Source organism: Tachysurus vachellii, chromosome 17 (genome assembly GCF_030014155.1).
Source record: "Tachysurus vachellii isolate PV-2020 chromosome 17, HZAU_Pvac_v1, whole genome shotgun sequence".
NCBI lineage: Eukaryota > Metazoa > Chordata > Actinopteri > Siluriformes > Bagridae > Tachysurus > Tachysurus vachellii.
The window spans coordinates 14300115-14322821 of record NC_083476.1 but is presented as its reverse complement, the minus strand read 5'-3'; the positions used below and the strand labels follow the sequence as shown (position 1 = coordinate 14322821).

General features: G+C 38.5%; 2 protein-coding genes across 3 annotated transcripts in view; both read left to right on the top strand.

Moving 5' to 3' along the window:
• The first annotated feature begins 405 nt into the window (after positions 1–405).
• Positions 406–12932, top strand: dlat (dihydrolipoamide S-acetyltransferase (E2 component of pyruvate dehydrogenase complex)). The gene is made up of 14 exons (XM_060890848.1): positions 406–846; positions 2169–2270; positions 2968–3092; positions 4385–4547; positions 4735–4861; positions 6095–6270; positions 6920–7061; positions 7549–7616; positions 8187–8294; positions 8530–8637; positions 8773–8891; positions 9619–9781; positions 10513–10649; positions 11758–12932. The coding sequence occupies exons 1-14, from the start codon at positions 592–594 to the stop codon at positions 11885–11887; spliced, it is 1923 nt and encodes a 640-aa protein (XP_060746831.1). The 5' UTR covers positions 406–591; the 3' UTR covers positions 11888–12932.
• A 2435-nt stretch (positions 12933–15367) lies between these two features.
• The window catches only part of rb1 (retinoblastoma 1), a 28603-nt gene continuing 21263 nt past the window's right edge, over positions 15368–22707 (top strand). The window contains exons 1-11 of one of the 2 annotated variants that reach the window (XM_060891322.1): positions 15368–15523; positions 17676–17796; positions 17919–18022; positions 18596–18730; positions 19070–19108; positions 19213–19262; positions 19913–20023; positions 20135–20271; positions 21004–21081; positions 21750–21859; positions 21951–22028. In XM_060891322.1, coding sequence (XP_060747305.1) covers positions 17758–17796; positions 17919–18022; positions 18596–18730; positions 19070–19108; positions 19213–19262; positions 19913–20023; positions 20135–20271; positions 21004–21081; positions 21750–21859; positions 21951–22028 — 881 coding nt within the window. In that variant the 5' untranslated portion in view covers positions 15368–15523; positions 17676–17757. Of the gene's footprint in view, positions 15524–16074; positions 16367–17675; positions 17797–17918; positions 18023–18595; positions 18731–19069; positions 19109–19212; positions 19263–19912; positions 20024–20134; positions 20272–21003; positions 21082–21749; positions 21860–21950; positions 22029–22707 lie in introns of those variants that run through there. The other variant, XM_060891321.1, reaches the window with a different exon arrangement.

Sequence of the window (22707 nt, the reverse complement as noted above, 5' to 3'; positions counted from 1 at the left end):
TTCCCGAACCGAGTCTGGCATCGCCCACGGAGGTTGCCATGTTTGCAAAATAAATGCAGTTTTTATTCTTTATGGCTGCAACAAAAAGTTATTTTTTTTCCTAAAACAACAGTGTAAAAGAAAAATAATGAAGCTGGATCAGATGTTTATTGTAAATTAACACTATTGTAATCGCAGCACAGATTTGAATATTCCGGTCCCTTTCTAGCTTAATATAACACGTGTTCTGTAAAAAATAAAAACTGTTTACATTCATGGTGAACAGTTGATGCTGAATTTACTGCCTATTTTACTGATATAATTTTATATACACTGTAATTAATTCTTATACACAGCACAACAGATTGGGCATAATACTTTAGTAAGACTCTAGGGGAATTTGTAATGCTCTGGCAACCCATGTGCAAAGCCGGGAGGACACGGAGAAGGAGAGTGCCGTAAAGCGGATGTTTTGGCTAGGGGAGGTCATTGGAAAGTGAGGCTTTCTGATTACATTCTGAGAGCAGAAGTGATCCAGGTGTCAGATATTCTGATAGCAGAGAAGCCTCTCTTTAACCCAGGCTAGTTTTACTTCAGTGACTTGTGTTAGAAATGTTGCGTTTAGCGCTGAGACTGAGGCCGGCGGTCAGAGTTATTAGCCGCCCGGTCGTCCCCTCACGCGCGGCTGCTGGCGCCCGCTGTGGCCCGGTGCTGTGCCTCAGGAGCGGCTCGTGCACAGTCCGGGCTCTGAGCTCCAGCAGACATGTTTATTATAGTTTATTAAAGTGCAGAACGCGGGACTTACAAACACACAAGGTCGCTTTCAGTCAGAGCAAAAGAGTCTGCAGTCTACCGCCTCACCAGAAGGTAACGTTACCCTGCTAAGCTAAATAGCTAACTAACTAACAGACTCAGCCTGGTTATGTTTACTAGTTATGTTTAACTGGTTAATTGTTACTGCTAAGATAACTAACTACCAGACTCAACCTGGTTATGTTTTGTAGTCATGTTTAACTGGTTAGTCGTTACTGTTAAGCTAAATAGCTAGCTAGCTAGCTAACTAACAGACTCGACCTGGTTATGTTTACTAGTTATGTTTAACTGGTTAGTCGTTACTGCTAAGACAAATAGCTAGATAGGTAGCAAACAGGCTCAACCTGGTTATGTTTAACTGGTTAGACAAACTGCTGTGCTAATCACCTTTCTTACTAGTTGCTTGTTTCGGCTGTTGTTTTTTTTTCTTTATTTTGTTGTTTATTTATTTATTTATTTATTTATTTTCCAGCTAGTTAAACATAACTAGCAGCCTAATTCAGGCTGCTAATTCAGGCTAATTCATTGTTTATTACTTTATTACATCTGTAAGAAATTGAGAAGAGACTTTTCTTATCTAAATATGTGTAGCACTTACAACTTCCTTTTGTATGATGCCATCCATGCTACACGTCGCCCTCACTGTGTTGTTCAAGCTGTCACCTTGAAAACCTCCTCTGATGAAATAACATACATGTAAAACAACATATTTTTTTCTCCCAATCTCTGGACATTTATTGTAAAAGCCTGACGTTCACCTGGCAAGGAGACAGATCAATAAACTCTGATCCTGATAGTTCACACTAAAAGATAAACATGACCTGCATGTCATCATCATCATCTTCGGTAACAGATTTTTCCTGGTCAGGATGTGGTGGATCAGGAGAGTATCTTGGGAATACACACTGGATGGGACTCCAGTATGACACCAAACACAAGCACTCGTTCACACCTTGTGGATTATTTATTTATTTTATCTTTTTTTCCATCTGGAGAATCCGAAGGAAACTGACATGGGCATGAGGAGAACATGCACAGATATGCCACACAGCGATACTTAATATTGTGATTAATAACCCCAACAAAATAGAATTTTCTTTTTGGAAAAATGTTTAACAAGAAATTACATGTTAATAAATTAACTGGTTAGAATAAAGTGTAAAAAAAAGGACATAAGATTCTTGTAAACATTGTGTTGAATTGTAATTGATCACAACATTAACATTGTAATTCAGATTGTGTCTTTTCTTTACTTGCATCATTTTTTATTCTTTATCCATGGTCCGAACATGGAGACTGTTATTTAATATTCCCATAAGAATATTCTTTTGATCCTTCAGCCTTCTTCCTTTAATTTTTATTTTTTATTCTTTCAGGTTGAGCTCCCTGCTTTATCTCCCACTATGCAGTTGGGTACCATCGCTCGCTGGGAGAAGAAGGAGGGCGATAAAATTAACGAGGGCGACCTGATCGCTGAGGTGAGACAGGAATCTGGCTTTCTGCATACTTCTGGAAAAAAAATCTTTTGCCACGAATCATTTCTTCCCACAGTTAAACCACTGGCACTGTTTCATTCTCAAACCTGATTAGTCAGAAGATACTGATTAATTTTCTCTGACTGTACCTCGGAAGGTAGCTCTGACTATAGGGCAAATCACAGGTTTATATCAGTGCACTCCTTCAAACATGTTGCTGTAGTAACAGCACACATGAATTTATGCTGGTAAGGAATCGTTTATCTAGAGCTGATGGAAGAAATCTCAAGTGTTGGCACAATGGAATAGTGCAGTTTTCCAACACAGGTGTCTGTATAATTGAGGGTATTGTGGTTTCTCTGTAACAACCAACTGAAGGATTTTTGTGTTACTAAATTTAACAGAGTGGTTTGAGAGACTGTTTAGAGCTTCTGTAGTGTAAGTGATAACATGAACTTGTTATTGGACATTAAACATTAAACAAGACTATAAACAGATACAAACTGTTAGAAAATTAAAGGATTAAACATTCTGGTGACTGCCGTTACTTGGAAGTAATACATTCCTGGATGATCCAGTTTGTCCTGAAGATGGCAGGAGTAGGATCTTTATGAAGCAAGAGCTTTTAAGCCTCAGGATCTCATCAGATGTCTTGAGTGATACAAACAACATCGTTAACAACTGTGTGCTATTACTTCAGGTGGAAACAGACAAGGCCACTGTAGGATTCGAGATGCTGGAGGAGTGCTATCTCGCCAAGATCCTGGTACCGGAGGGTACAAGAGACGTGCCCATTGGAGCAGTCATCTGTATTACCGTTGACAGGTGAGGAGGAGGTGCAGTTCTCAGTGAAACCCAGTTCTGAGGTTAAAATTGCTATATTGATTGCTGGTTCTTTCTATAATGTATTCAGCCAAGGTTACATTTGCTGCTACGTGTCTTTGATTTGCCGATATGTGCCTTTATGTGTCAGTCGTAGACAATGATGTTTGCGGATGACATTGTGATCTGTAGTGAGAGTAGAGAGAAGGTGGAGGAACACCTGGAAAGGTGGAGGTCTGCAACGGAAAGACGAAGAATGAAAGTCAGTCAAAGTAAAACAGAATACATGTGTATGAACAAGAGGGAGGGAAGTAGAACAGTGAGGTTACAGGGTTCTGAGGTCAAGAAGGTGCAGGAGTTTAAGTATTTGGAGTCAAGCATTCAGTGTGATGGGGAGTGTGGAAAAGAGAAAGAATCAAAGGAAAGGTGAACAAGACAGTACTGAGAGCTCTGCTGTATGGGTTAGAGTGTGTAGAAGTGAAGAAAAACATAAGGCAGAGATGGAGGTATCAGAGATGAGGATGTTGAGGTTCTCTTTAGGTGTGATGAGGATGGACAGGTTTAAGAGCCAGCACGTCAGTGGGTCAGCTCAGGTTGAGATGGTTTGTACAGTACAGAGGAGATATATGGATGTGTTAAATGAGCACATGAAGTTAATTGGTGCGAGAGTAGATGATGCCGAGGATAGAGTACACTGTGGCGACCCCTAACGGGAAAAGCCCAAAGTAGAAGAGCCTTTATGTGTCAGTATCATTGTTCACATGCATTTGGCCAAGAGACTTTTCTGCACAATGCTGACTATTTAGAAGATGTTCACATCATTCATGTTGGGTCTTTATTTTTGTTTGTTTTTCCAAAAACTACATTTGCTAATTTGTAAAGTTGGGGCGGTAATGTGCACTCAAGGATTATTTACTTTCCTCAGGTATTCAACAGTAGACTGTACTAAGTATTTAGACCCCGACCAATCACACCCATATGTGCTTAAACATCTCAGTCCAGATTCAGTTCCTCAGAAGCAGTTTGGTGGTGCGGGGATTTTCTGGGATGACATTACTTCTAGGTTAGCCCATAGAGTTTCACCACTGAGCCATGCACATGTGGTTAGAGGGGGAAAAAATAATAGTAGCCGACAGCATAGTGTTATTTTTCACCTTCTCCACATCATCAAGCAAATACACTGAATCTGTTTCAATCTGAAAAAAACATACAGAAATTTGTGTTCTGATTTCTGTTTCACATTGTCTCAAGTTGTCCTAAATGTTGGAATTAAAAGCCTTTGTATCTGACTTCAGCCCTGACCTCATCCCAGTCTTCAAGGACTTTACTCTGGAAAAACTAGCCGCCTTAACTCCATCCTCATCATCAGCTGCAGCAGCAACTCCACCACCAGCAGCCGCCACCACAGCTCCCTCTCCGCCACAAGCCCCTGGCAGCTCGTACCCAGCACACATGAAGGTGAGTCCTGGTGACTACCGGAGCAAGTTCCAACTAAGCTATTGTAGTTAAGCCGCCGTATTATGCGCTAGTGCTATTATCGGCTTTGACAATTCCTCAGGTCCTACGAGGAAGCTTGGATTTGTAATTCTTTATCATGAGTTCTACGAGGAGTTTGATTTTCTTTTTTTTATCATGGACTGTGTAGATTCTTCTTCCAGCTCTTTCCCCCACAATGACGGTGGGCACGGTGCAACGCTGGGAGAAGAAAGTGGGAGAAAAATTGAGCGAAGGCGACTTGCTCGCTGAAATCGAGACTGATAAGGCTACAATTGGTAAGTAGTGACTCGCGTTGTGACTCTCACATGATCGCTAGTAACCTGGAACTTTTAGGAGTTCAAGAACATTTTTGTGGCTATTAAACTGTCTCCAATACAGAGTGTGAGAGGCAGGAAGGAGAGTGAGTGAAGGTATTTATGAACGTGGAGCAGTAAGTCAAGCATGCAGAGAAACGAACCGTCATGCCTGAAAGCATGTTGACTTACAAGTCATGTTCATTTCTGAGATCTGAAGGCAGGGACATGAACTCCAGAATTTGGATGCATTCAGAGTAAAATTTGCTAAATGGCAGAGACGAAAGTGCTCACGATAACAGCAAACTTACATTTAACGCTAGCTACAGCTGAACTAAGTGTGCAGAACATTGCTATCATACCAAGTGTGGTAGCTAACGTGATCAAGAAAGACAACTGTTTTTATTTATAGATCTGTATTTTTACTCACGGTAAATTCTACCTCATCGTTTGAAGCGCATACTTCAGTAGAGTTAGCAAATCCATTAGCAGACATAGTAAACAATACGTTTCAGGAATATAACCTTTTGTATTCAGTTGACTATGAAAAGGATGAAGGGATGCCCATTTTTCCGACAGCTGCCTTATCAGGAATGTATAAATCAATAGGCGCTAGCTGTTGTGCTGTAAAGTGAGTATTCCTTCTTTGGCACCTTTGGGATCATGCTCTCAAAAGTGTGGTTATAGTGAATGTTGGACTCAAGCCTGTCATTTACATTTCCAGCATTTAGCAGACCCCCTTATCCAGATCGACTTATATTATCTCATGTTTATACAACTGAGCAAGTGAGGGTTAAGGGCTTTGCTCAGGGGCCCAACAGTGGCAGATTGTTGGACATGGGATTGAACTCACAACCATCAGATTGGTAGCCCAGCACCTTAACCACTAGGCTTTGATGATATTCACTATAATCACACTTGTGGCTGTGCAGTATTAATGAGGTAGTTGTTAACAGGAGAAAGTCAATCACAAAAATCCTATTAATGACCTTTATTTATCTTGTAATGAGTCAAATATCTTAGATCTTGTGCATTAGAGCAGTGTTTCCCAAAACCAGTCCTTTTTTTCCCAAGCAGTCCACATTTTCGCGCTTTCCCAGTTCCCAACACAAATAACCCAAACAGCAGGCAACACAGAATACTTGCTTTTTATGTTTTGGGAATTTGGGACCTGTTTGAAGAAAAGTACCTGGCAAAAAATATTTTTCTTTTAAGGTTTTGAGGTACAGGAAGAGGGCTACTTGGCTAAGATCATGGTGGCCGAGGGAACCAGAGATGTCCCGCTAGGAACTCCTCTGTGCATCATGGTAGAAAAAGAGTCTGACATTCCTGCATTTGCTGACTATGTTGAGACTGGTGTAGCTACTAGCCCACCTCCACCCCCTGCACCGGTAAGTTACATGTGTTTCATCATTTCTTTTATTCTCTGTCTTTATGGCCAAGCGAATGGCTTTTGTGATTTGATTCACAATTAAAGAGATCTAGAAACTCAAGGCAGTTAGTTAGCCAGCGCCTGATAAAACAAACAAACTGGTTTCAGGATTTCTTCAGAATTCTTAATAGCAGTAGATGTTTGTGCAGCATGCAAAGTGCTGAGATTTAACTGGGTCTGGGTTTGTTTTTGGATACATATCGGGCGATATCATCTGACCGAGTTGCAACACCTTTAAGTTTACAGCAGCGTGGTGTGGTGTAACAGACTGCTTTTTATTGTTTTTGGCTGCTTTCGGGCTGCATCATGTCAAGGCCGGTCTTACTGCAACTCCAGGAAAAGTAAACGGTGAAGGTCATTTGCACGTTTTCCCACCTCAGCTGATTGGCATCTCTAAATTACAATTCTAGCTGAAGATTTGTTGTTTCTGGGGGAAAAAACAATGGGTTTTAGTTTATGTAACTGTTCTAACCGTTGATCTGATATCACAGTTTGTCTCAAGCAAGATAGTGGCTTAAAGGAATCCGATATTCTGTGTTATGTGTATAGTGAAAGCACATTTGTCTTTATCGATATAGATGCATGTCTAACCTTGACTGTTTCTTCAGGTGGCAGCTCCAGTGACCCCTGTGGCAGCCTCAGCTGCTGCTCCTGCTCCAGCTGCTGCTGCTAGGAAGGGCAGAGTGTTTGCAAGCCCCCTGGCAAAGAAGCTGGCTTCTGAGAAAGGAATTGACCTCACACAGGTCACTGGTGAGTGCACAGTTTCACTGCAGTACACACAGAAGGTGCATCCCAAATCGCATATTCTACACTATTTTGTAGTATAAACAGTGTGTGATTAAACTCAACCGGAAAGGATGGATGGATGAATGGATGGATGGATGGACAAACATGTCATGCACTCAACGTTCGCAGTTTTTCTTATGTAGTGGAAGATGGGCAGAGCTACCAGGCACCGAGACTGGATGAGGGGAAAAACATATTCAAGATTCAGATAAACAAAGATTCAGCATAAAAACATATTCCATTTGATTCTACTCTCTAAAATAATGAGATGCTGCCCCTGAAATTTATACTGAAATTTATATGAGATAAATTTCATACACATATAGAGTACATTGTGCATAGCATATAGTATATCATTTGGGGCACAGAGAGATTTTGTGGCATGACATGGATGAGTTTTCCTGACACAAGCACCAACAGTTTCTAAAACACTTGTCTCTAATGTGTGCAGGCTCCGGACCAGACGGAAGAGTAACCAAGAAAGACATTGAGAACTTTGTCCCAGCCAAGGCAGCTCCTGTGAGTGAAATGTTTTTGCCGATTGAACCGTTTTTTTCTTCGTTTTCTCACTGCAAATTGGGAGAAACCTGTTTTTATAACTGCAAGATTTTAAGTTTCACCCTATGGAGTTTCACCATACAGTCACACTAGCATGCAACAAAATGAAAAGAATAATCTGATCATATCATGTATGACAAATGTGTAAAAACACATAAGGAACAATAACAGGAAGTAGCAGAGATTGTTGGTGAGTGTATGTAGCTAGTGCACAGTTAGTTGGTTTGCTGTTCTGCCTTCAAAGCCAGTATAAAGCCCCACAAGTACCGTGTAAATCAAACAAGCACGTTTAGCTACAGTTATTGTGTATCAACAGAACAGAACTCAATTCAACACTAGGTAGGACAGACATGTAAACTCACTTGTGTAACTTTATCTTGGTTGGTGGTATTTCCAAATCCTCAGTTTTCATATGAGTGATTTCTGCTTCCCGTGACCAAGTGGCACCATTTTAGAAGATCTAGAGTCTGAAATTGTCAGATAATTAGTAATCTTAATTATTAGTGATCTTTTTTCTTCTTATGGTACCAGCCTTCAGGTGCCCCAGCTACCACACCTGCTCGTGCTCCAGCAGCTCCAGCTGTGGCACCTATTCCGACTGGCACCTTCACTGACATCCCCATCAGCAACATCCGCAAAGTGAGTCTCCTTCAGTACGGCTATGATCTCCTCAGATACGATCACGCTTGCTTCAGTTATGTTTATTAAACCGGGGGCTAAGGAACAGCTGAACATGAGCATTAGGCAATGACAAGAAAATGCATAATATAATCTAGTAAGCATAATGATATAATAATCTCACTCGTCTCATCATCTTTATGCAGAAACAATAATTAATTATACCTTTTTCCTACTTTTCCTTTTTTTAAATAAGGTGATTGCTCAGAGACTTATGCAGTCGAAGCAGACTATTCCTCACTACTACTTGTCTGTGGATATCAACATGGACCAAGTTCTGGACCTCAGGAGAGAGCTTAACACGGTGACAGTGCACAGCTCCTTTGTTTTTTGTTTTTTTGCCCATTTGAGAACCGTCATGTCCGTAACATTTTGCTGGAACTGGTAAGATTATAAATGTCTCTCTCTTCCCATTCCCTCTCTATAATCCCATGATCAGGAGGTGAAATCAGACAACATTAAACTGTCAGTGAATGACTTCATCATCAAAGCGTCAGCCCTGGCATGTTTAAAGGTACCTGAGGCCAACTCCTCCTGGATGGACACAGTTATCCGACAGTGAGTGATTCACGATTCACTCATTACATACTTCCAGTGCTTTCATACAAGCTCTTGGCGGGTCACACAATGTAACTCTTATATTGCAAGAGTCAGCATGCTGAATTATTAGGGGCTGGTTATGCTTGCAGCAACATGCCTGTTGTGTCTTGATGCAAATATCTGGCCAATGAGTGATCCAGACTTTCTTATATTTGTGTTTAAATGTGTATTTGTTTTCACTTTTCTGCTGTTTGCCATTCTGGGAAAACCCATCAGATGTTATCGAGGATGAGTTTTGTACAACAACCCAAATTTTATATAAGAAATTTAAACTTGGCAAGGTTTTCAGTTAAGGTCAATGACTAGGTTTTTATGACCATATATTTTTTTATTACATGTTAAACTAAAGGCTTTATAGCTGCTTATATAATGTAACTATGTATGCTGTTTTTGTTCCTTGGGCTGGAATGAAAACTTTAAATGCAGTTTTCTCCCTTTTTTCTTTTAGCGTAAGCAGAATTTAAAATGGTAGAATTTAAGAGGGACCTTTTTTGATTCAGGTTTAGTTTCAGAACTCTATTTAGTAGAAAATGGATTCTAATGCAAAAACTGCTTATCACCACAAGATGGCAGCATTTCTTTCTAAATAATTTCTAAAGAACTTTGTTATTACAATTTGTTGTTATTATCATTATTATTATTATTAATATTGTTCTTATTAATACACACATTTGTTAACTTTCAGAAATCATGTGGTGGATGTCAGTGTTGCAGTCAGCACACCTAATGGTCTTATCACTCCTATTGTATTCAACGCTCATATTAAAGGCTTATCAGCTATCAGTAAAGATATAAATGCACTGGCTACTAAGGCACGTGAAGGCAAGCTACAGCCACATGAATTCCAGGTGAGTATAACATAACCTGTATAAATGTTAAACTTCAAGTATTTTATTTTGACACGATAGATATTAAGTAGTACTTTTTTTTGCCGTTTTCTTACTTGGCCCGAATATTTGAGTCAACACCCAGGATCAGTTCTAGGCTTGTTTAGAGGATAGGCTTATAGTTTTACATAGAAGTAGTTCTTCTGGACCGTTTCTCACTTGCGCAATTCGCAGTTACTTGGTTTGCCTTTAAGAGCGCCGCATTGTATTTTTCCGAGCTATATGGCATGACGGAGTACCATGTAAACAAGGAGATGAAAACATTTGTATAGCCGTGCAGGCCGGCACAGGAGGCAATGTATTCACATGCAATAGGACATAATAACATTACAGTGATCCAGTGCTATGAAAGTCTGGTTGTATATATCAGTATGGCATTCGTTCTGTTCTGCTAAAAAAACATCACGAAACTCAAAACAGGATGTTCTGGTAAAAATTGAATAAACTTATCACTTTAATTAGGTGCAGTACTGAGAGAGGAGGACTTTCACACCAGATGCAGCTCACATAATGGTTTCAAGCTTTAGTTGATGTGAGACCCAAAGCCTTGTTTTCAAATGTACTATAAATTGGTTTTCTTGACCGCTCTCAATCGCAACAAACAGCTTTCACACTTTAAGAAACAGAGTGTGAAGGCAAACCATGTGAAATGTTAAAACCAGGCTGTAATAATGGTGTGTTCTGTCTTTTAGGGTGGCACCTTCACAGTCTCCAATCTGGGCATGTATGGTATCAAGAACTTCTCTGCCATCATTAATCCTCCTCAAGCCTGTATCCTGGCAGTGGGAGGCTCAGAAAAGAGGCTGCTGCCTGCAGACACTGAGAAAGGGTGAGGAATATAAAATTCAACAATATCGAACTCTGTTTAATAGCAGAAAGGTCTTAAGCTATGTGGAGGCGAGACACTAACTACAGATCAACAGGGTTATTAACGTAAACTTGAATATGAATGAGATCGATAATGAATACAAGTCACCTAGAAATGAGCTCATATATGCAGAAAGAGGCAGATATAGTTTTCCTTTGATTGTGTAATGCTGCACTGTGAAACAGCACTTTTTTTTTTTAAATATGTTTCTGCTCTCATTAAATTGGACTACAAAAGGTATTAATGCCCTAAATGTGCATCACTTGACATATACAGGGGGTTAAGAAAGTATTAAGACCCTGCCACTTTATTGGGTTGTAGATTTATGTTCAAATGGATTTCATTGACATTTTGGGCATGATTCTACACACAAGAATCCATAATGACAAAGCAAATACATATTTTAGAAATGTTTGTAAATGTGTAAAAAAAACATTCTTGAGATGCCGCTAGAACTTGGAATCTTCATGTGGTAAATAAGCAAAACGTGTCATGAAGTCCAAGGACCTCCCCATAGGCCTCCAAGGCCAAACTGTGTCAAGACATAGATCTGGGAAAGGGAATAAAACCATTTATAAACCACTGAATGTCCCCAGGAGCACAGTAGCCACTATCATTGTGAGTGGAAGATGCTCCGATCCACCAGGACTCTCCCTTGCTTCCTTGAGCTGGCTGTCTGGTCATAGTCAGTAACAGTGACCACTGGGTTCTTGGTCACATTTCCTAATCAAAGCCGTGACAGAGCTTGGGTGAATCTGTTGATGTGACCTAAACTGCTATTTCTCCTAGTACAATATATACTTATTTGCCTGATCTCTCTCTCTCTCTCTCTCTCTCTGCGTATATGTGTATTTATATATGTGTATATGTGTGTGTATGTGTGTATGTGTGTGTGTGTATATATATATATATATATATATATATATATATATATATATATATATATATATATATAAATAAAATGTATATGTATATATTTATATATAATGTATATAATGTATTTTAAGGAATATTTGAATGAAATATTTCTTTATTTATAAATTCTTTTTTGTTTTGTTATGTTATTTAGGTTTGACGTGGCCAGCATTATGTCTGTGACTCTGAGCTGTGATCACCGAGTGGTGGATGGTGCGGTCGGGGCACAATGGCTGGCCGAGTTTCGCAGGTTTCTAGAGAAACCCATCACTATGTTGCTTTAAAGGTGCTGTCAACCTCAAATGCAGGACTCTCAGATCAAAGGAGGTCTCTCTAAAATGTTACACACACAAGACTTCACTTTTTTTGTCCCCCTCTCAATTTCTCATTGTACAATTTAATGTTTTTTTTTTATTATTATTATTATTATTATTAAAAAAGCTTTAACATGTAAGACCTGGAATAATCTCTCAACCCAGAGTAGTTTGTTATTGTAGACCTGTTAAACTTTAGGGAGGACTGTTGGGGGAAAAGAAACGGTCTGTGTATTTCATCAATTAAAGGGGTCTGTAGGAATAGCCTGATGCTTTTTACCCTTACCGTGGTTTCAGGGGTTCTCTAAAAAGTTGTATTTTATAGATGTGGTAAAGAATGAAGTGCATTGTTTTCCTAAGAAAGAAATGAAATACTCCATCTTCATTTTTGTGCCAAATTATCTTCTAAGCAGGGTCTAATGTTGCATGAATTAGACAACATTTCTGTCTGTCATCTATGAAAAAAGATGAACCTGACACTCATGCACAGATCTTTTTTTTTTTTTTTTTTTTTTTTTTAAGGTTATAGACAATTCCTGAATTATATACAGTGGTTACTTTACATACTCTGGTGACCTTTGAAAGCTTTTGACACTGAAATGCTGGTAGCCATTATTTATTATATAAATCTTTCACTCCAGACAAAGCACACTGGTGACTTTGCTCTGTTATTATTCCCCTTTTTTCTTTTTTTCTTCTTTTTTTTTTTTTTGGTTAAAGTGGCAATATTTTAACGTCTCTATTTCTGTACTGATAACGCACAAACGTGAAGATCCTGGTGAATAATTAAAAAGAAAAATCACAACTTGGAACTGAAACCTTGAACTATAATGGTTAATGGATGAATTCAGGATTCTCTCAGAGAAGAGCTTTATTCAAGCCATGATGTCATGGTTGGAACCGTCTGCAAGTGTGTAAAGCAAATCAAAAAGTTCTAATATGATGTAATAAAGGGAGAGTGAAAACTATGATGTTGCGTATGACAAATAATAAAAGAAAAATAAGCAAAAGAAAAGGTTTCTTACTTGAAAAAAGCTTGATCGTTTATTTAATTGTGAGAGAAGACACGGTAAGTCGATGCATTTGCGAGAAAGATATGGGAGACGATTTTTCTCGTTTTGATTTTTTTGTGTGAGGATTAATTAAAACAATCAATTAATTATCAAAATAATGAATTATTAATTTTATTTTATTTTCAAACTCTATATAAATGAGTGGGTTTTTTCCAGACAATAAAAAACAAACAAGAGAAAGAGCATATATATGTGTGATGTAAAGTAATAAGGCTTGTGACTTTAATTAAACAGGACCCAAGGAGAGAACAGTCTCAAATTATTTATGTACCAAATTATTAGTCATGCTTTTCAAATCAGTCACTTCTAAACTTGTTCCAAAGTCAAGTGGGCGTGTCTGTTGTATGCTAATGAGCACCGGTATCATTGGCTGTCTTGGGGGTGGGCGGGATTTACATTAAGCTGCAGTAGAGAATAGAAGCAACAGCCAGCAAATAAAAAACAAACAAAAATTACTCAATAATAACTGATTAAGAGGAATAATTGAGAGGAAATAAAGTCTAATTCCTTTTTTTTTTTTTTTTTTTTTTAAATATTTATTACTCACTGTATTCTATCAACTATTTGACTATTTTAACTATTTAATTGCATGGATTGATGATTTAGGAATCATTTCCCTGTTTAATTCTTTAGTTAGTTGTTTTTTTCCCAGTTCCTATTATAAAATGATATTAAAAGTGAAACCCACGTGGACCAAACTGTAAAAACAAGTGTGTGGTATTTTAATGTCTAAATTTAATGTCTAATGTCTACGGTGGCCGGGAAGTGCAAAACAAATTAACAAAACCGAAAACACATTAACAAAACCCAAACCAAATTAACAAAACCCAAACCAAATTAACAAAACCCAAACCAAATTAACAAAACCGAAAACACATTAACAAAACCCAAACCAAATTAACAAAACCGAAAACACATTAAGAAAACCCAAACCAAATTAACAAAACCGAAAACACATTAACAAAACCCAAACCAAATTAACAAAACCGAAAACACATTAAGAAAACCCAAACCAAATTAACAAAACCCAAACCAAATTAACAAAACCGAAAACACATTAACAAAACCCAAACCAAATTAACAAAACCCAAACCAAATTAACAAAACCGAAAACACATTAATAAGTCAGACAACCCGGAAGAGGTTGGTATAATTTGTGAATGGAAACTTACCATCCTCAGACGAGACACCTTTCATTCACCTTTATATCTTTAATGACAGTCGTCTTGCCCAATGATCGGTAAGTTTCCATTCACAAACTATACCTACCGCTTCCGGGTTGTCTAAACCGGTGCATGAAACACATTAACAAATCAGAAAACTACGGAAGCGTATTGCATTCACTTGAGTAAAAAAAAAATCTACTCTGTTTTTCTGAATTAATGACCTTAATTTTTCAGGAAAAAATTTTTTTTGCTCTGTTTTTCTGAATTAACGACTTACTTATCTCAAAATTATGAGATAATTTTTCAGGAAAAAAAAGATTTTTGCTCTGTTTTTCTGAATTAACGACTTAATGTGGATTGCATGGAAGTAAACATGTCCCGCCTTTCAAGTTTAATCAGTTGAACCGATATGGTATGCTTCACGGATATAAGATGATGCATCTGAAATGCATTCAGGCTGGCTATGTGGTGACACAAGAGACAATCAGGCAATTGTTGAAAATACTGGATCTCCATCCAGTGCAACTGAGGCGCCGGAATCCAGGCCCGAACTTTTTATGGCATGTTGATTCATATGATAAACTCAAACCATATGGGATCTGCATGAATGGTGCAATCGACGGGTTTTCACGAATGGTGATACGGCTACCATGAAGCATACCATATCGGTTCAATTGATATTGAAACACAGCAACGTCAAGCAGATCAGAATGTTCTTTTCGTCTGAACAGGCGCAAAGTCTTGAGGTGTCTGCGCAAAGTTGATGCACTAATAACAACACCATTTATATTACTTAAAGACAGCAGCATCTCCCAATGTCTCAAACCCAAAGTAAAATAAAACAACCGGATTAAACTTGAAAGGCGGGACATATTTACTTCCATGCAATCCACATTAAGTCGTTAATTCAGAAAAACAGAGAAAAAATTTTTTTTTTCCTGAAACATTATCTCATAATTTTGAGATAAGTAAGTCGTTAATTCAGAAAAACAGAGCAAAAATTTTTTTTCCTGAAAAATTAAGTCGTTAATTCAGAAAAACAGTAGATTTTTTTTTTACTCAAGTGAATGCAATACGCTTCCGTAGAAAACACATTAACAAATCAGAAAACACAACGACATTTCAGACAACCCGGAAGCGGTTGGTATAGTTTGTGATTGGACAAGACACCTGTCACTCAAAGTATACATGAAGTTCAACAGTCTGCCACAGGGAAAAGTTGGAATGGATTGATGGAATGGATTACTGTGGATTAATTCTGTTATTTTCTTGAACGGAGAACTTTATTTAAACGGAGAACTTTACACATTACACATATGATTCCATACCTGTATATCTTGAGTGACAGGTGTCTTGTCCAATGATCGGTAAGTTTCCATTCAAAAACGATACACTACCGTTTCTGGGTTGTCTGACTTGTCGTTGTGTTTTCGAATTTGTTAATGTGTTTTCTGATTTGTTAATTTGGTTTGGGTTTTGTTAATGTGTTTTCGGTTTTGTTAATGTGTTTTCGGTTTTGTTAATGTGTTTTCGGTTTTGTTAATTTGTTTTGCACTTCCCGGCCACCGTAAATGTCATTTCCGTGTCTGGGTGTTTAAATGGAAATACAGCATATTAAGACCTTAAATACTAAAATGAAATAAAATGAATTGGGAAACAAATTATTCCAAAAGCACAATAAATAGCTAGTTAGTTAGTTAGTTAGTTAGTTAGTTGGTTAAATAAATAAATAAATAAATAAATAAGGAAGGGATACGATAAAAAATAAAATGACTTCCATAGGTTAGAAAATGACATCAAAAATAATTATTTTATTATCACGTATAGTTTTATTTATTCTTTTGCTTTTACACACACACACACAAAAGCTGGTTCCAGGTGGAAGTGACGTGTCTTTATCGGATGTGACGTAGAGCGGTTTTCCCGCGCTTTCAGGGACGCGGGGGATGCCGTTGTGTGTGTGAGGCGGTCAGAGGGGGAGCCTATGGACGGGGCGGACTTTAATATCCTGAAGTGTTTTTAAATTTAACTTTTCTCTTTCAGTCAAGGCGACATTTAATTATCATTTACACCGTGTAAAGACAAAGTGACAAATAGCCGGAGTTTCTCAGGATGCCTCCCAAAAAGCGTAGCAGCGGCTCCGGGACCCCAACAAGCAGAGAGTCGAAATGCAGCAACAGGAAAGAAAACTCGGTGCTTTCTCCGGAAAAGTGAGTCTACAGCTGTAAAGTCGCCTTAGAGCCGATAATCACACGCGTTTGTCGTGTTTAACCGATAAATAACCGCGTCTCAGACGGCGGTGTTTGTCCTCTCAGTGCTAGCAGTCTGGCTAACATTGTCTGTAGTTAGCTAACAGGCTAACTGGGTCTGTGATGCTATTGTTTACCTTCATGTCAGATGACAACACTCATGTTATAACTCGGAGGATATAAACATTGCCATCTTGTTCGGAAGAGTCGATGTTATTAATCATTTTGTGCATTCAGTTTACGTGCTCATTGAAAAGAGTTATATCTGTTGTTGTTGTTGTTGTTCAGTCTTTCAATGGACTCTATCATTATGATCACTAATGAAAGGACCAATAATGGATCACGTGATGCTGGGGGGTTGATGACGTGCCTGTGGCTCTTCTTGCCCTTCCAGAACTTGTCTTGAAAGCATCCTGATGCTTTTCTGTTTGAAGTTTCTTTACTAATCTGATATTGTGTAGGTTCTCTGAACCAGCCTCGATTCTTAATGGCGTGGATTTCACAAGATGTTGGAAACCTTCGTTTGATACTCTGGCAATGTTGACATTTCAGATTTTTTATTATTTTTTTATTGTGCGAATCTCTTGTTCGACCACATCGCACATATGTTCTATTGGATTCGGATCTAGTGACTGGGAAGATCACTAATGGACACCAAACTCAATTGTCAAGTTCATGAACCCAGATTGAGGCATTTTTTTTGTGATATGGTTCGTTGTCATGCTGGAAGTAGAAGATGGGAAATTGTGAAGGGATGCACATGATCAACAACAGTACTGAAGTTGGCAAAGGCACAAAGACCGCCCAAAGCGTGCCAGTTAAACATTGCCCACATAATTACACCGCCTCCACCAGCCTGGACTGTCGATTCAAGTCTGGTTGGATTCATGTTGTTTGTTATTGACTTAAGCCATCAGCTTGGACTTGCCTTCTGCAGAAATGCTGCATACTGCATGTTTTTTTTATTTTTTTATTGAAGTGCACTTCAATAAACTCCTATGAATAAACTCTAGAGCCTGTTATGTGACAAGATCCCAGGAGATCAGCAGTTATAGAAATACTCAAACCAGCCTTTTCCTAACAATCATTCCATAGTTAAAATCACTAAGAACTCATTTCTTTACCATTCCAATGTTTTACATGTACGTTAACAGAAGCTGCTGACTTGTATCTGTATGTTTTCTAAACTTGAGTAGGTATGTGTGTGTATACAGATAAAACTGTATTGAATTGAATTATTTGTAATTTTTACTTACTCTCTCTCTGTCAGGCACAAAGATAAGGATCCAGAGTTTGTAACCCTTTGTAAGGACCTCTCTGTCTCCAACTCGCTGTGTAGTCAGGCATGGGCAATGTGGGAGTCGATTACCAAGACCCCAGACGAAGTCATTGTAAGTGTTCATAATTCACTAATGTTTAATCTACACAACATGTTTGTGTACATTTATGGTAATTAGTCAGACACCATTTATGTTCATATGATCATTTTGTTGACTTTTTTTTTTAAATGTAGGAATCAAACAAGCAACTCTGGGGAGCATGCGTGTACGTTTCAGCTGTGGACTTGGATGAAGTCCGGTTCACCTTTACAGAATTTCAGAAGGCTGTCGGTTTGAGGTAGGTGAAAAGATATAAGCACTATCAAGGATGTCTGACTAATGCATTCAATACAATAAAGCATATCCAGAGTATAATGTTTTGATTTTAGAAAACATTCCTCGTTTTCATTCATTCATCTTCTACCGCTTATCCGAACTACCTCGGGTCACGGGGAGCCTGTGCCTATCTCAGGCGTCATTGGGCATCAAGGCAGGATACACCCTGGACGGAGCGCCAACCCATCGCAGGGCACACACACTCATTCACACACTAGGGACAATTTTCCAGAAATGCCAATCAACCTACCATGCATGTCTTTGGACCGGGGGAGGAAACCGGAGTACCCGGAGGAAACCCCCGAGGCACGGGGAGAACATGCAAACTCCACACACACAAGGTGGAGGTGGGAATCGAACCCCGACCCTGGAGGTGTGAGGCGAACGTGCTAACCACTAAGCCACCGTGCCTCCCCATTCCTCGTTTAATTAATATAAATGCTCACTTCTAATTTGTGTTCATTTCATGTATCCGGCAAAAACGTCTGTCTTCAGCCTAATAAACCATATTCCTGCTGTGCTCTGCCATTTGCAGTGTGAAGCAATTTCTCACCCTGATGCGAAAGCTGGATGAAAATCTGGACACAATAAGCCATAAAGTAAATTCAGCAGTGACGAGGCTGGCAAAGAAATACGAGGTGTCCATGGCTCTCTATCAGAGATTTGTGAAGTAAGATTATTTTTCAAGTAAAGACTCCTAGCGTTAATGAAAGGGTAAATGCAAGCACCTTATTTATGTGGGGAATAAACCGCAGTTGGTCGACAGAATTGAAAATATGTCTAAACTATAAAAGAAAATCTTTAAAATGTAATTATTTGTATTATATTTGCATCTTTCCCCAGGCTTATTGAATGATGGTGTAGCTCTGCTGCTTTTTTTTTTTTTTCGTACGGACCTACTTGTCCTGTAAAGGATGTTGGCAGGCTGTAGTTTGTAGACTATGCTGTTTGTTTATATATTTATATAACACTTTTGGAGTTGTGAATTATGCGACCTTTTTTCCTCCAGAACATGTGCAAAAATCTACGGTGTGCCTGATGAAGTTAAGTAAGTAAAATCATTAATCAATCAGCTGCATGAGGTTTTTTGTTGTTGTTGTTTTTGTTGTTGTTTTTTTTGTACCTAAGCCTTTGATTTCTCTCTTCACTCAGGAGACAAGAACTTTTACGCTGTAACTGGATCCTATTCCTCTTGGCTAAAGGTGGGATAAAACTTTATTTACAAGATGCACAGATTCAGTTTTCTTCCATGTATACATTCATCAGTGGAAATTTAAGCACAGTAAAGTGAGTTATTATTTGGGTAGTGGTTCATTCACAGCACATCACTCAATTGTATGGTAGTATAGTGCTGTATCAAGTAGCTCAGACGCTTCATAGTCGCTGTGCTTTTAAACACCTCGTATGTTTAACTTTTGTCTTTATGCTTAGACCATATTTATTCTGCATCCCAGTCTGTATACATGCTTATTATATATTAGGGCATGACATATGGGGTTGTGCCTACACACTGCTCTGTATGTTCAATAAAATGCCATTTTAAATGGAAAGTAATTGCTTACATGTGATTTTTTTTTAAAGTAAGCAAAGCGATATCCAGTATAGCATTAGGTGGAAATTAAATAGAAATTGACTGACAAATTTCTCATTTTTAAGTATAATTTTTTATAAAAAATGTTACTTTGATAAAAGTACTGTTGAGTGTTTTCCAAAAATGTACATATTCAGTGTTATTATTAGAATTATTATTAGTATTATTATATTGAAGTCTTTCATATTACTCTATATTATTGATTGTTTAAGGACAATCTGCAGTCTTAGGGTACATATCTGTTTATCTTTGCTTGTACAGGAAGTGTTCTGCAGATGGAGGATGACCTGGTAATAGCCTTCCAGTTACTTTTGTGTGTTCTGGAGTTCTACATCAAGCGATGTCCCTCTTCTCTCCTCCAGCCCCTTTACAGTAAGCGAGTTCCTCTCCATCCTCCATTACAGAAAATAATGTCATTATTCCAGCTCCACTCTATAGTTAATCTGTTCAAGACCTAAATAAATTTCTCTCTTTCCCAATCAGAGTCGGCAATCAGCGAGACAACACAGAGTCCTCCGACTCGGACCTCGAGGCGGAACAAAGCCAAGCCTCGTCCTTTAGAGATGGACGTGCAGCTGCTGGAGACACTGTGTAAGGAGAGCGACTGCAGCGTAGACGAGGTTAGAAGATCTACATGCATCTCGTTATCTAGTGCAAAATGCTCAAATTTAAAAGCTGTCAAATTAGCATAGTATAAGCTGTGAGTATGCTCTGATACAGCTTTTTTTCCTACATGAATAACAAGCCATTATTTGTAAAACCAAGAAACAGGACAAGGTCAAAGATGAAGCCAGAAATGGGAAATCACCATGTAGTATGTAAACAGACTGAGATATAAATGCACATCATGTTTATCAGCAGGTTGACTCCCCTTTGTTTTGGCTTGAGGAGTGGCGTAAAGATATTATTCAAGTCTAGCTAGCGTCTTTATTTTCCCTCAGTATTGATTTTTATTTATTTATTTAGTTAGTTAGTTATGCATATGACAGGTAGTTGAAAATCATGAAAACCTCATCTGATGTGTGTAGTGAAACAAGAATGAAAAGTTACACCTTTGAGGCTTGTTGCATGGCTAAGAAGCTTATGTTGAATCAAACCACATACCAAAGGAAATTTTTTTGTAAATCTCAGCAAAATTCACCAAAAACAGGATCGTTATTTTTCAGATCTACCAGGCTATACCATGTTGTCCAACAGGCAGCGGAGTTATTTAAAAAAAAGCCTTGAAACAAAATCTGCGACCAATTTGTCTGCCTCTGGTTTCTTGTCAGGATTAAGTAGATAAACAATTTTTTCTTTTATTAGGTTTAAAAGTACTTGTATGGTAATCATTGGTTTCTTTTTATTTATAGGTGAAAAATGTCTACCAAAGCAGTTTTTGTGCCTTTCTGGACTCCATGGGCTTTTCGGGATTGCAGGAGCTTCCAGCAGTAAGTTTCATTCAGTGCTGAACAACGTTTGATATCCTAAAGTTTTCATTTGGAGGTTTGTGTTTTCCAAACTGAAATAAGACCTTCTCGTTAGGAGAGCACATGATTTGGGGGGAAAACTGTTCTTGAGCTAATAGAAGGAGTTTAACATCATGTTAAATAGACACTTTTTTACTCAATGTTGCATTATAACTCGGGATAATAAAGGGTATTTTTGGGTACTTGCCCTGATGCTTGATATGACTGTATAATTATTTTTTTTTCCTTTTATGGAAAATCTACCAAACCTTTGATGTCTAACAAATGCTAAAGATCAGTTTTCCCCCCCTCTGTTTTTATAGAGCAAACATGCTTTACTGATGCATCTGGCCTGCTTCCATTTCCCTCTGAAATGAATCATTTAAAGGCCCATGATGTGCAGTGAACCTGAAGTAAATATTAGCTTGAGCCGAGCTTCTACTGGTTACACCTGATGATTGAAATACTATGAAAGTCAACAAGCCTGTGTATTAGTTGTTTGATTACATGGCATGATTATATAGACTGCTCTTTTACAAGAATTGGGAATATTGTTGCTGCTTCAACAAAATATAATTGAACGTAAAAGTACCCTTTCAATTTAGAACACATTTGCAGTGTTTAAAAGTTGTCTGTCGTCTCTTTTATAGGTGGAAACTCTATCCAAAGGTTATGAAGAGCTCTACCATAAAAGCAAGGACTTTGACGCACGATTGTTCTTAGACAACGATGAGACCCTCAGCCCAGTTAAAGCAGAAGTGTAGGTGTTGCCCATCAGTCCACCTTAGTAGCTAGAATTTCAGATGAAATCTCCTATCACTTAACTGCAGTATATATCTTTTTTCTTGAAGTACAAAAGTAGAAATGACTCCTAGAAAGAATCCGCCTGGAGAGGAAAATGTCTCTATTCCACCACAGACCCCTATCAGGTAGGAACGCTTCAGAGATCACACCCTAATACAGATATTTGATTGAGGCTCAACAATTAATATATTTTGAATTGAAATCGCAGTTCTTTACAATTCACCTTGTGACTCACTCGACAAGTGTGCAGCCTCTTATATAACAACTCAAGTAGACTGGTAAAGTAAACTGAGAGAGGACTGGTTGCTGTCATCATGTGAAGGAAGCAAGCACTAATAAGCAGTAAAGACGGTGGAGACTAGGAGTAATGAGCCGGGTCCAACAGGTGAATACAAATCTAACATATAGTGAAGATGACCTTACAGATGGACATATTGCACATCAAATTTCTAGGTGAATTTTGGTTTCAGTTACATGGACACCCTTCAAAATGCAGACGAATTGCAAAATGTGCCAAAAAACTCTGGTAGTTGCACCACAAATCACAACATGATGTGGTAGCCTAATGGTTAAGGGGTTGGGCTACCAATCGGAAGGTTGTGAGTTCAATTCCTACATCCACCAGGTTCCCACTGCTGGGCCCCTGAGCAAGGCCCTTAACCTTCAATTGCTCAGTTGTATAAAAATGTCGCTCTGGATAAGGGCGTCTGCTAAATGCTGTAAATGTAATCGGATTTCCAGAGCACAGCCTCGGGCTGTTAAGCAGTCCATAATCACTCAGGTGTCACACCATATAAGAGGAGC

Coding starts and splice junctions, on each gene's coding strand:
- dlat (XM_060890848.1), top strand. CDS start 592: ATGTTGCGTTTAGCGCTGAGACTGAGGCCGGCGGTCAGAGTTATTAGC. Junction 4,548..4,734: donor CGTACCCAGCACACATGAAG/GTGAGTCCTGGT, acceptor TGGACTGTGTAG/ATTCTTCTTCCAGCTCTTTC. Junction 8,892..9,618: donor ATGGACACAGTTATCCGACA/GTGAGTGATTCA, acceptor GTTAACTTTCAG/AAATCATGTGGTGGATGTCA.